The sequence below is a fragment of the Tachyglossus aculeatus genome, chromosome 21 (assembly GCF_015852505.1).
Source record: "Tachyglossus aculeatus isolate mTacAcu1 chromosome 21, mTacAcu1.pri, whole genome shotgun sequence".
NCBI classification, from domain to species: domain Eukaryota; kingdom Metazoa; phylum Chordata; class Mammalia; order Monotremata; family Tachyglossidae; genus Tachyglossus; species Tachyglossus aculeatus.
In genome coordinates this window covers 25434507-25449021 of record NC_052086.1, presented here as the reverse complement: position 1 = coordinate 25449021, position 14515 = coordinate 25434507, and the positions used below count along the sequence as shown (strand labels likewise).

The following is a 14515-nucleotide window of genomic DNA, read 5'->3' as shown; positions in this document are numbered from 1 at the left end:
CCAAAATTGGGAATTCATACTGGGAGTCCCATGTGAGAACATGTACGAGAGAAGCAGCGTGGCTCAGTGGAAAGAGCACGAGCTTTGAAGTCAGAAGCCATGGGTTCAAATCCCGGCCCCGCCACTTGTCAGCTGCGTGACTTTGGGCAAGTCACTTAAACTCTCTGTGCCTGTTACCTCATCTGTAAAATGGGGATTAAGACTGTGAGCCCCAGGTGGGACAACCTGATCACCTTGTAACCTCCCCAGCGCTTAGAACAGTGCTTTGCACATAATAAGCGCTTAATAAATGCCATCATTATTATGTACTGTATCCAATCTGATTAGCTTGTATCTACCCCAGTGCTTAGTAAAGTTCCTGGCACATAGCAAGCACTTACCAAGTATCATTTAAAAAAATGGTTTTAGGGAGGTTTTGGTGGGAAGCTTCACACTTGGGAATAGTTGAAGGGGCTTAAAACAGTGGAAAGGGAACTTGGAACCAGGGTGGCTTTTTGTCTCCAGTTCCACCTCTTGGGTGTTTATTTTGGCACTGAGCTTCCTGTGATTTTTTTCCCTCTCCTTTCTACTTCATTGCTTTTACCTACAAATTAATATTTAAATTAAATGTATATCATTTCATTTCTCTTAGCAGTTTGTCTTTTGAGTGGAGAGACCGTTAAGATCTAATAAGCAACATGAAAGCCACCTTTTTCCCGTTCTGACCTGTACTGAGTAAGGCAAGCCTTTGGTCTCAGCGGCCGGCCTGTTTATTCTCTGCCATAGCCTTGAAGCACTTAGTACAGTGTTTTGCTCCTTGCCCAGTAAACGCTTGTTGTTATTGTTCTAACCTAGTTCTCCCTGGCTCTTCCAGAAACCAGGATCTTCAGAGCTTTCGGAAGCTACTAATTAGGTCACTTGTGGCTGTGGGAACGTGGTGATGATCATAAATATCTCATCCACACAGCGCTTTGTGGCGAATCACTCTCTTGCTGAGCCTCTCTGTTGTGCAGAGAGAGGGAAGGTTGGGACTGAGGTGCAGCCCCGGACTCACAGGAGGCAGGCATTGGAGCCGGCGAGGGGCTGCTGATCATTCCTACCTGTCAGCCCGTCTTGTCACCACAGTTTGTCTGTGAAAAGGGACTTTCATTCATTCAGCTGTTCAATCGTATCTATTGAGCGCTTACGGTGTGCGGAGCACTGTACTAAGTGCTTGGGAGAGTACAGTACACCAATAAAGAGACACCTTCCCTGCCCACATGGACCTTACAGTCAAGAGAGAGAGACAGACATTATTCTAAATAAATAAATCACAGAGATGTACATAACCATCTCTATATGTTGCCAACTTGTACTTCCCAAGCGCTTAGTACAGTGCTCTGCACACAGTAAGCACTCAATAAATATGAATGAATGAATAAGTGCTGTGGGGTTGGGAGTGGGAATGAATAAAGGGAGCAAGTCAGGGCAGTGCAGAGGGGAGTGGAAGAAGAGGAAAGCAGGGCTTAGTCAGGGAAGGCCTCTTGGAGGAGATTGTAAGGCTTTGAAGTGGAGAGGAGAGTAATTATCTGTCGGATGTGAGGAGGGAGGGTGTTCCATGCCAGAGGCAGGATGTGGGCTGAGAGGTCAGTGGTGAGATATTGGACCCTGTTATAGGCTGGGAAGGCTGGTTGCTTTTCACAGATTCTTTGATTGCACAGGTTGGAAGGACCCACCGCTCATCATTGTTCCCAAACCTACCCAATCTCCCAAATCTCCCATTGTTCCCAAACCCAATCTCTCGCCATCTCTGCAGTCTGATATTTCCTCCTGCCTTTCTGCTGCAACTTGAATATGCATTCTCCTTTGTTGTCATTGGGTTTTTAGTTATTTTTTTATGGTATTAAGTGCTTACTATGTGCCAGGCACTGTACTGAGTATTGGGGTAGATACAAGTTAATCAGATTGGATACCATCCAATGCCACATGGAGATCACAGTCTTTATCCCCATTTTACAGATGAGGTAGCTGAGGGACAGAGAAGTTAAGTGGACACACAAGAGACAGGTGGGGGACTCAGGATTAGAACCCAGGTCCTTCTGACTCTCAGGCCCCTGGTCTATTCACTAGACAACACTTTTTTTCATCTCTGGGGTTTGAGATGTATGCATGGCTCACTTAGTAGCATTGACAGCCTCAGAGACCTAGTACAGTTCTCTGCTTGGCGCAGGATCTCAGTAAAGTACTAAGGAGGAGCAGGAGGACGGTGAACCGCATTCTGATTCTCTTTCGCAGGTTCATTCATTTCATTCATTCATTCAACCGTATTTATTGAGTGCTTACTGTGTGCAGAGCACAGTACTAAGCGCTTGGGAAGTACAAGTCGGCAACATATAGAGATGGTCCCTACCCAACAACGGGCTCACAGTCTAGAAGACTGCCCGCTCCTTCCTCTCCCCCTCCTCCCCCTCCCCATCCCCCTGCCTTACTTCCTTCCCCTCCCCACAGCACCTGTATATATGTATATATGTTTGTACGTATTACTCTATTTATTTATTTTACTTGTACATATTTATTCTATTTATTTTATTGGGTTTATATGTTTTGTTTTGTTGTCTGTCTCCCCTTTCTAGACTGTGAGCCCGCTGTTGGGTAGGGACCGTCTCTATATGTTGCAAACTTGTACTTCCCAAGCGCTTAGTACAGTGCTCTGCACACAGTAAGTGCTCAATAAATATGATTGAATGAATGAATGAATAGAAGGGGGAGACAGACAACAAAACAAAACATGTGGACAGGTGTCAAGTTGTCAGACCAAATAGAATTAAAGCTAAATGCACATCATTGACAAAATAAATAGAATAGTAAATATGCACAAGTAAAATAAATAGAGTAATAAATCTGTACAAACATATATACAGGTGCTGTGGGGAGGGGAAGGAGGTAGGGAGGGGGGATGAGGAGGAGGAGAGGAAAAAGGGGGCTCAGTGTGGGAAGGCCTCTTGGAGGAGGTGAGCTCTCGCTCAGTAGGGCTTTGAAGGGAGGAAGAGAGCTAGCTTGACGGATGTGGGGAGGGAGGGCATTCCAGGCCAGGGGGAGGATGTGGGCTGGGGGTTGACGGCGGGACATGCCTCCCACGCCCTAACTGTGGGAGTCCCTCAAGGCTCAGTCCTAGGTCCCCTTCTATTCTCCATCTACACTCACTCTTTTGGAGAATTCATTCTCTCCTGTGGCTTCAATTGCCACCTCTATGTGGTTGATTCTCAAATCTACCTCTCCAGCCCTGATCTCTGTCCCTGTAGACAGCACCACTATATCCTTCCTGTCTCACAAGCCCTTAACCTGGGCATTATCCTCAACTCATCTCTCTCATTCAACCCACATATTCACTCTGTCACTAAATTCTGTCGGTTTAACCTTACAGAATCGCTAAACTTCTCCATCCAAACTCAATAAATACGATTGATTGATTGATTGATTAATTAATACAGTCACTTATCCTATCCTTCCTTGATTACATTATCAGCTTCCTCTCTGACCTCCCTGCCTCCTATCTCTCCCCACTCGAATCCATACTTCTGCTGCCCAGATCATTTTTCTTCAGAAGTGTTCAGTCCATTTTTCCCACTCCTCAGGAACCTCCAGTGGCTACCCATCCACCTCCACATCAAACAGAAACTCCTTCCCATCTGCTATTAATCACTCAATCGCTTGTCCCCTCCTACGTCACCTTGCTACTCTCCTACTACAGCCCAGCCCACACAGTTTGCTCCTGTAATGTCAACCTACTCACTGTACCCCAGTCTCATCTATCTTGCCGCCAGCCTCGCATCCATGCCCTGCCTCTGGCCTGGAATGCCCTTCCCTCTTCATATCCGACAGACAGTTACTCTCTCCAATCAATCAATCAATCAGTCGTATTTATTGAGTGCTTACTATGTGCAGAGCACTGTACTAAGCGCTTGGGAAGTACAAGTTGGCAACATATAGAGACAGTCCCTACCCAACAGTGGGCTCACAGTCTAAAAAAGGTACATCTCCAAGAGGCTTTCCCTAAGACCTCCTGTCCTCCTCTCTCACTCCCTTCTGAGTCACCCTTGCAGTTGGATTTGCTCCCTTTATTCACCCCTCCCTCAGCCCCACTGCTCTTACGGATGTATCCGCAATTTATGAATTTATTTTAATGTCTGTCTCTCCCTCTAGACTGTAAGCTCATTGTGAGCAGGCATTGTGTTTACCAACTCTGTTGAATTTTACTGCCCCGCTGCTCAGTACAGTGCTCTGCACACAGTAAATGCTCACTAAATATGATTGATTGATGGATGAAGTGTTGATCTTTGCTCCTCAGTTGGGAATGTGGGCTGTCCAGCATTCTTCTGAGTGAAAGAGGAAGTCTGTTAGAGGATCAATGCTGCCAGGAAGGCCAACTTTGGATAGGAAACTAACTCAGTGCAGTGTTTGGTTTTGGAGGCAGTGAGGCCCCTGCAACTCAGTGCCAACTGGCCCAAGCCTGGACCTTTCCACCTTTTCTTCCAGCAGTGGTGATTCGTGCCACTAACAGCCTCTTGCCCTTCCGTCTTACTGGCCTCCAAAGCCTGTTCCCACTCATCAGTCAGTCTCTCAGGGGTATTTATTGAGTGCTTACTGTGTGCAGAGCACTGTACTAAGCACTTGAAAAAGTACAATACAACAGAGTTGGTAGACACGATCCCTTTCCATAAAGAACTTACAGTCTACCCTCATAGCTCTTACCTGAAGCCTCTTTGGAGGGAGTATGTCCCTCCTCACAGTGGGGAAAAACCAGGACAAAAGATCCCTGGACATCAGCAAATCAAAACTCTGAGAGTGGAGAAGGGAAGGGAATGTCTGCTCTTTGCTAGAAGGTCCCATTTGCTTTATTATTATCATTATTATTATTATTGTTATGGTTATTGTATTTTTAAGTGCTTACTGTATGCTAAGCACTGTTCTAAAGCACTGGGGTAGATATAAGTTAATTGGGTTGTACATGGTCTCTGTCGCACATAGGGCTCACAGTCCAGATAGGAAGGAGATCAGATCTCCATTTTACAGATGAGGAATCTGAGGAACAGAGGAATGAACTGATCTTAGAAGTAGATTAGAGAAGCAGCGTGGCTCAGTGGAAAGAGCACGGGCTTTGGAGTCAGAGGTCATGGGTTCAAATCCCGGCTCTGCCAATTGCCAGCTGTGTGACTTTGGGCAAGTCACTTCACTTCTCTGGGCCTCAGTTACCTCATCTGTAAAGTGGGGATTAAGACTGTGAGCCCCCCCGTGGGACAACCTGATCACCTTGTCACCTCCCCAGCGCTTAGAACAGTGCTTTGCACATAGTAAGCACTTAATAAATGCTATTATTATTATTATTATCTGCCCAAGGTCACACAGCAGGCAACTGACAGAGCTGGGATAAGAACCCAAGTGCTCTGACTCCCAGGGCGGTGCTCTTTCCACTATGCCACGCTGCATCATTTCTTTGCTACTGAAAACCATGGCCTCCGGGACTAATGCAGCAACTGCAGGCTGGAGTCAGTAGGTATGGCCTTTAGGTCACTCTGTTTGATTTGCCCAGTCTCTTCAACTCTGAGTGTTTCCCTGATACATTTACCTGGGCAGCAGAAGACCCAGTGACTGAACAAGGCTGGGAGGGGCTGGAAACCGGCCAAGGAGGGCAGGTTTGGGGGAGGGATGGTGATGCCTTCAAGAAAAGCAATCACTTTACCTTTTCCAAACAGTTCCAATCCAATCAGTCAATCAATCAATCAGTTGTATTTATTGGGTGCCTACTGTGTGCAGAGCAGGAAATCCCAGACCTTTTCCCAGATTTCTTCCTTGGTCTTGAATGCTGTTCTGCAGATTGCCACGGGGTGAGTCACATAAGCTCATTGTGGGCAGGGAATGTCACTGTTTATTGTTGGGTTGTACTTTCCCAAGCGCTTAGAACAGTGCTCTGCACACAGCAAGCACTCAATAAATACGATTGATTGAATGAATGAAAGGCAATGAATGCCTTGTCTCTGGGGCTTCAGTTTTCTCCTCTGTCAAATGGGAATAATATCTGCTTTTCCCCTTATCTCCCTCCCCCTCCTCCACTCTGCATGTGACATGGTCCCCTATACCTTATGCAGAGTTTTATAGTCCATTGGATGGTATACCCTGTGGGTAAAAACCTTGTCTACTGACACTGTTGTAGTAATAATAATAATAATAATAATAATAATAATAATAATGGCATTTATTAAGTGCTTACTATGTGCAAAGCACTGTTCTAAGTGCTGGGGAGGTTACAAGGTTGTCCCATGGGGGGCTCACAGTCTTAATCCCCACTTTACAGATGAGGTAACTGAGGCACAGAGAAGTTAATTGAGTTGCCCAAAGTCACACAGCTGACAATTGGCGGAGCCGGAATTTGAACTCATGACCTCTGACTCCAAAGCCTGTGCTCTTTCCACTGAGCTTCGCTGCTACTCTTCTTGTACTTTCCCAAGTGCTTAGTACAGTGCTCTGCACACCGTAAGCACTCAATAAATACCACTGATTGATTGGCTGAACTCCTTGAGGGCAGGGGCTGTGCCATTTATTTATATAATGTGTGTTCCCCAAGTGTCTATGGTACACTGTGTTCTGCTGCCAGTAGGCACTTAAAGAAATGCTGTTGTTAGTGATGATGATGTGAGGAAAGGTGAACTGATGACTAGGAAAGTGCTGTAGAACATTTTCATCACACTGTAGAAGTTATTATTATCATAACCCAACAACCACATTACTCCCACATCCTGGTAGGATTAGAAAAGAAATGAGAAAAATCTCATTAATCATAAGCTTCAACATCTCAAATCTTCTAATAGCAAATGTCTTGGTGATCCATAAATCAGAAAGTAACTGTCATTTTTCTCCTCTCTCACTCTCTCGTTTTTTCTGTGTTTTTTTTTCTCTTGTAAGGGCTCCTCAATGAATCCTGCCGTGGTTATTTAAAGAGTTTTTCCTAGAAGTTATTGGCTAGCAGTTTCCCAGAGGCGGGAAGGCTTGGACTTCAAGATGCTTATAAAGGAGTATCGTATTCCTCTTCCAATGAGTGTGGAGGAATATCGGATTGCCCAGTTGTACATGATTCAGGTGGGTGACGCGTCGGCCGAATACCAGGATGGACAGAAGGGACATTTGGGAAGGTAGGCTGCAAGTGGGGTTGGTTCCATGGGATCATGGCTCCAACAGGGAGATAGAAAATGGATTTGGTCTTGGAGGTTGACTTTGCACTTGGCCTAGTGGAAAGAGCGTGGGCCTAGGAGTAAGAGGACCTGGGTTGTAATCCCGGCTGCGTGATGTTGGGCAGGTCACTTAACTTCTCTGTGCCTCAGTTTCCTCATCTTGAAAGTGGAGATTCAGTACCTGTTCTACCCCCTGCTCTTGACTGTGAACTCCGTGTGGGATCTAATTAGCTTGTATGTACCCCAGTACTTAGTACAATACTGGACACATAATAAGCATGTAACAAATGTCATAATAATAATAATAATGACGATTATTATTATTTCTGGCTCCACTGTTGCTGAGCTGGGTCCTGGGCTGAGAAAGTCCTAGGCCAATGACCACTTGAGTCTCAGCTCAAGGTCACTGTGTTGGAAACCAGGGATAACGGTCCTGGGCCAATTCCAGGAGCTGCCCTGGAATGAGAAACTGCATCTCATCAGAGGAGGAGAAGGAAGGGAATAACTTTGAAGTGTTGGGGACCTCACCCCTGCTGACGATTACCATCCCCATGGCCAACACTGGCACAGTGGAACCTGTCTCCTTGTGCAACTGGTATAGGTGAACATAGGGAAGCAGCATGGCTTAGTGGAAGGGGCACGGGCCTGGAGTCAGGATCGCCACTTGCCTGCATGTGACCTTTGGCAAATCACTTATCTTTTCCGTGCCTCCATTCCCTCAGCTTTAAAATGGGGAATCAAAACCAGTTCCCCTCCTACTTAGACTGTGAGCCCCATGTGGGACAGGGATGTGTCCAAACTGATTAATTCGTGGCTATCCCAGCGCTTTAAACAGTGCTTGACTCACAGTGTATGTACTTGACTCACAACAAGCGCTTACCAAATGCCATTCAAAAAAAGTGAAGATCCACCTCTGGCTGTCACTCCCAGCAGCGAGATAAGATTCTCCCCTTCTTCCCTCCCTCCCTGTGCTCCCTCCCTCCCTCCCTTAGCTTCCTTCCTTAGCTCTCTTTCTGGGAAAGCCATTAAGAGGCTGGTTGACGTGGTTTCTCAGCACAGTGGTATTGCGAGGGAGGGAGCATGCAGCCTCTCCGGGGGTTGTTTTCTCCAAGCTGTGTCTGAAGCTTCATTTGTTTGCTGCTTTAGATCCCACTCCTTTCCCCCTTGGGGTTCTTGTTCTTTTATTGTTCCCAGAATGGAGGGCCTGTGGAGGGGGAGGGAAGAGAGAGAGAGATAAGAGACTAGAGACCAGATGCCCAGGATGCTATAGAAGAGGGGGCATTCTACCTCCATTGCCCATCCAATCAACCCCAGAGCCATGTGTTGCTGTTTGCTCTGGAGATGACAGCAACATCGTCATGCTTAGGTCATGAATTGGGGTGGACTTCCTTCAAGCCCTGGACATTCTAAACAATCAGTAGTATTTATTGAGCGCTTACCATGGGCAGAGCACTGTACTCTACACTTGGGGCAACAGAGTTGGTAAATATGTACCCTGCCCAAAAGGAGCGTACAGTCCAGAGAGGGTATTTACAGTCTACAGCAGTCAGCTACCCCTAGAACGCTGATGATGACAGTGGTCATGGGAAAGAATTGCATTATAATGGCTGCTTCTTCACTTTGTACGGAAGATAATAATAATATAATAATGATGGTATTTTTTAAGCACTTTCTATGTGCGAAGCACTGTTTCTAAGCGCTAGGGGGATACAAGGTGATCAGGTTGTCCCACATGGGGCTCACAGTCTTAATCCCCATTTTCCAGATGAGGTAACTGAGGCCCAGAGAAGTTAAGTGACTTGCCCAAGGTAACACAGCTGACAAGTGGCCGAGCCGGGATTCGAACTCATGACCTCTGACTCCCAAGCCCGTGCTCTTTCCACTGAGCCACGCTGCTTCTCTAACTAACTAAGATCTAACTAGGGGTGGCTTAAGGCAATTTTCTCATCATCCAAATCAGTCATCAGTGTTTATTGAGTGTTACTCTGTGCAGAACTCTTGGAAAAATATGGTAGAGTCAATAAACATGAGCCCTGGCCTTAAGGCAAAGGAGGGGAAGCCTAGTGGAAAGAGTCCTGGCTTGGGAGTCAGAGGACCTGGGTTCTAATTCCTGCTCCACCCCTTGTCTGCTGTGTGACCTTGGGCAAGTCACTTCTTTGTGCCTCAGTTATCTGATCTGTAAAATAGGGTGGGCCCCATGTGGGACGTGGATTGTGTCCAACCTGATAAATTTGTATCTATCCCAGGACTTAGTACAGCACATAATAATTGCTTAACAAATACCGTGGAGAAAAAAAGGAGTTTAGAGTCTAGCAGGGGAGATAAACAAATTACAGGTAGGAGGAAGGATAGTGTGTAAAGATAAATGCCTGAGTGCTTAGGGGTAGGGACCTTTGTGAGTTCAAAAGCATTTAGGTGGCACCAAAGTGCTGATGTGGGTGTTGGGGGATAGAAGATGGAGAGATAAGAGATTACTTAAGGAAGGCCTCCTGAAATCAATGTGATTTCAGAAAGGCCTTGAAGATGGGGAGACCAGTAGTCTACCTGATGTGACGGAGGAGGGAATTCCAGATAGGAGCAAGGAGAGAGAGAAGAACAAGGCACAGTTAAGTAGGTTGGCTTAAGCTCGTTTTGGGCAGGGAACATGTCTGCTAATTCTGTTGTATTCTCCCAAGTACTTAGTAAGGTGCTGAGCACATAGTGGGCACTCAGTAAATGCCATTGATTGATTGATTGAGAGGAGTGAACTGGGTGAGCTAGCTGGGGAGTGGGAGAGGAACGAGGATAAATAGTGTGGCGGAAACTGATTAGGGACTTCGTGTGGCAGAAACTGAAGCCAGTGGTTCAGAGTTTCTGCTTCCTGCAGAGAACTGTGGCCAACCAAGGGGATTTTTGCGGTGTGAAGAGACAAACATTTGACTTGCTCACTGATATATTAGGCTGCCAGGCATGGTAGTGGGTGCTACAATTTACCAATGGACTTATGATCCTTTGCTGGCCATAGCATTCCCTCTGAGCTAAATTCTCAAGTGGTGTGGCATCCAGCTAGAATCTGTGGTCCACACCGCAGCACCATCCAAATGGGATTTGAGAGAAGCAGACCTTCAGTTGGATTTGAGTGAGTCACTGAAGAGACAAGATTTTGTGTGTGTGTGTGTGTGTGTGTGTGTGTCTGTGAACAATCCAATGGGCTGCAGATATCAATATAGCCACCTCATTAACATGATTGATTTGGGGAGGGTGTTACTATTTTAACCCTTCTTCCTCCTATCCGTAAGTACTTATATGTCTGTCTCCCCAGTTAGACTGTGAGATCCTGGTGGGTAGAATCATGTCTCTGCCCCCAGTAACTTCTCTTCAAATACTATTGATGGATTGGGGAAGAGTGCACCCTCAAACCTTGCACCCCACCCAAACGCCTACTACTATTCCCAATAATTCTTGCCCCCACTCCTCCCCAATGCTCCTTGTGCCATCCTGCGGGCCTCGCTGTTGGCCCACCCTGTGCCATTGGAAGGGACACAAGCAGTGGCATTTGGGATCTCCCCCAAAATTTGAACCTTGAAAGTGATTCAAGCAGTGTGGCCTAATAGAAGCGGCATGACCTAGGGGAAAGACCATGGTCCTGTGAGTCAGAGGACCTGAGTTCTAATCCCATTCTGTCACTCAACTAGTATGTGACCTTGAGCAAACCACTTAACTTCTCTATGCCTCAGTTTCCTCATATGTAAAATGGGAATTCATTACCTGTTCTGAGCGCTTACTGTGTACTAAGCACTTAAGACTAGCATCACTATTACTCCATGGATCCCCATTTTTTTAGTTTAAATTCACCCCTCTAGACTGTAAGCTCATTAAGGATGGGGAACGCCTGCTAATTCTGTTATATGGTATTCTCCCAAATGCTTAGTACAGTGCTCTGCACATAGTAAGTGCTCAATAGATTCCTTTGATTGGTTGATTGATTGATTTCACTGGGCCATCGATCTGGGAGTTTTCACTCCAGGCAATGTAGGAGCCAGTCAGGACTCTGGAAGTTATTTAGGAACACTTCAGTGTGACTGTGGTTTACTTCCCTCTCCCCTTCCATCTCGACTCCAAAAGGGACTCAAGTTAGCTGGCTTGTTTTTGCTCCCTCCAGTGTGCCCAGAGAGACTCCAGCAACTTCTTTTCCATCCAGGAGCCAGAGATAAAGGGTGGGTAGAAGCCTGGAAATCCTACTTCCTCCAATTGGCCAGTCAGTTTAAGGGGATTTGTTTCAACTCCCAGGCAGAAACAGCGGAGGAATCCCAAGTGTACACTGGAAAATTGCCATTCCCAAAGCCATTTTCCACTTTTCCGCCTTTTGTCCTTCCTTCCCTCCCTCTCATTCGGATCAAACTCCTGTTAACTCTTCCTGAGTTCACGAAGAGGAGACTAATGGCCAAGTTTTCCTGGATGTCATCACCCCTTCCGTTGTTTCCTCTTCAGTATCTCTCTACACTCTTGGCAGAAACATCTTCAGATCCCCTGGCTCCAAGATTTTAAGAAGCACTTAGCTGCCACCCTAAGTGAGTTAATTTTACATTAGCCTAGTGGACTTGATGTATCCAAGACATGTCCACAGACTGGCAGATCCAAACTGAATTGGACTTGCTTCTGTTCTTTATTAGATTTAAAACCCTTTCAAATATCAGCTTTTTCAGTGGGGGCAGCGCCCAGGATGAACATTAATGCCTCTCTGCAGGATATCTGGGGTCATGGCAATCCAGCCAGATCAGCGGCACATAGATTTGCTTCTTGCCGGACACTGATGCTCACCATCAATCAGCCAATCAATCAGTCAATGGTATTTTTTGAGCGCTTACTGCACAGAGTTGGTGGACATGTTCACTGCCTGCAAGGAGTTTGCAATCTAGAGGGGGAGACAGACAATAATATAAATAAATAATTAACAGGTATGTACATAAGTGCTGTGGGGCTGAGGGAAGGGGTGGATACCAACTGCATCTCCCTAAGTCTTCTACAATGCTCTGCACTAAGTGCTCAATAATTACAGTTGTTTGAGTGATTGGTTGACTGACTTAAACTTTGCTGAGAAGTGCCCATCTTCCCCGCCTTCAGCCTCCTGGCCAGACTCCCTCTAGGCCGTGAATTTGGCCCTTGACCCATGTGGGCCTCAGGTATTACAGATCCCAAGCTCCGTCTCCAAGGGTGACAATGAAGCCTCTCTCCGGGCAGGGGACGACACAGGGAGGTTCCAGGGGCAGGTTTGCTAGTGATAGCAAACACCCTTCCAGACTTGAAATTTGCACCACGTCATTGTGTACCTAATTAGCAAAAGAGAGGTGATGATCATTAAAATGTTTTTTGTTAATTCTAAGTGACTGATTCGAGCTCCAGTCTGGCAAGTGGAGGGTGTGCTACTGCAGCAACCATTGTTTCTGTTGTTGTTGGGGTGACTGAGGACTTGGGTCATCTTCCAGATTTCTCTGCCCATTGACTGAATGCCCTCCTCAGCTCTGGGGGCCTGGAGATGCTGGACTTAGTTCCCCCCAGGACTGGCTAGCAAAAGTGGGCCGTGGCTTGGAGCAGAGCTCATCAGGTCAGTTCCTGATCCAACTCTTGGTCCCTTTAAACTAGTTAGCTTCTTGCTAGCCTTTGTAGTTCTATTCTTTTTTTAAAAAATGGCATTTGTTAAGTGCTTACTATATGCCAGGCACTGTACTAAGCGCTATAGTAGGTACAAACTAATGAGGTTTTTTTATGACATTTACTAAGTGCTTACTATGTGCAAAGCACTGTTCTAAGCACTGAGGAGATTACAAGGTGATCAGGTTGTCCCTTGTGGGGCTCACAGTCTTCATCCCCATTTTACAGATGAGATAACTGAGGCACAGAGAAGTTAAGTCTTCTAGACTGTGAGCCCACTGTTGGGTAGGGACTGTCTCTATATGTTGCCAACTTGCACTTCCCAAGCGCTTAGTACAGTGCTCTGCACACAGTAAGCGCTCAATAAATACGATTGATTGATTGATTAAGTGACTTGCCCAAAGTCACACAGCTGACAGTTGGTGGAGCTGGGATTTGAAGCCATGACCTCTGACTCCAAAGCCCGTGCTTTTTCCACTGAAGTCCCTCTTTTCCTTGGGGATTAAGACTATGGTACTTAATCCCCGTTTACAGATGAGGTAACTGAGGCACATTCATTCATTCAGTTGTATTTATTGAGCACTTACTGTGTGCAGAGCACTGTACTAAGAGCTTGGGAAGTACAAGTTGTCAACATATAGAGACGGTCCCTACCCAACAGCGGGCACAGATAAGTGAAGTGACTTGCCCAAGGTCACACAGCAGACAAGTGGTGGAGCCGGGATTAGAATCCAAGTCCTTCTGACTCCCAGGACCCTGCTGTATCCATTAGTTCCCCACCTACCAGACTGGAAAGGATCTCAGGGTCATTTAGACAATTCTCCTATCTTCAAATCGGGTTGTGCCTGAACCATCTTTTTCCAAAGGACCTCCCCAACTTCTTCCTGAGACATCCTTGCCAGTGTTTATGAGTCCTGACCCTGAGGGTATTTACTTTAGGTTTAACCTGAGTGCCACCTGAATGCATTTCAGCTCCATTCTGTGGATGTGACCTGTGGTTCTCCAGTTGTGTGACCTTGGGCAAGCCACTTAACTTTCAGGGCCTCAATTACCTCATCTGTAAAATGGGGATTAAGACTGTGAGCCCCATGTGGGGCAACCTGATTACCTTGTATCTACCCTAGTGCTTAGAATAGTGCTTGGCACTTAATAAACACTTAACAAATACCATTATTAATGAATTAGTTCACTTCTCTTTGCCTCAGTAACCTCATCTATAAAATGGGGATTAAGACTTTGAGCTCCATGTGGGACAGGGACTGTGTCCAACCTGATTACCTTGTATGTACCGCAGGGCTTAGATGGTGTTTGGCACCTAGTAAGCGCTTAACAAATACAATTATATTATTGCGATTGTTATTATTATTCCCAGCAGCCTGGTGAATGCCCTCACCAGGAAGTTTGGCAGGGCCATCCGTCCATCCATCCGACCCACCCGACCCTCCTCATCCCACGATTCCCGGTCTGGCTGTTTGGCTGGGTGGGCCGGGGAGGGAATGGTAGGGCAGCTTGGACTCCAGCGAGCCAGGCGGATGGGATCCGTGGCTCCCCGGCAGGTTGTAACAGCTGCTGTTGGGGTGGGGAAAGCTGACATGGCACCACGGGGAGCTGAGAAGCGCGGCACCAAGCGGGAGAGAGAAAGTCGCCAACGGAGCCAGAAAGTGTCAGCGCGGCGAAGATCACAGGCTAGAGTGTTTCTA

General features: G+C 46.5%; 1 protein-coding gene across 1 annotated transcript in view; it reads left to right on the top strand.

Moving 5' to 3' along the window:
* PITPNM2 (phosphatidylinositol transfer protein membrane associated 2) overlaps positions 1–14515 on the top strand; it is a 130645-nt gene that overhangs the window by 29670 nt on the left and 86460 nt on the right. The window contains exon 2 of the mRNA XM_038762526.1: positions 6919–7092. Coding sequence (XP_038618454.1) covers positions 7015–7092 — 78 coding nt within the window. The 5' untranslated portion in view covers positions 6919–7014. The remainder of the gene's footprint in view (positions 1–6918; positions 7093–14515) is intronic.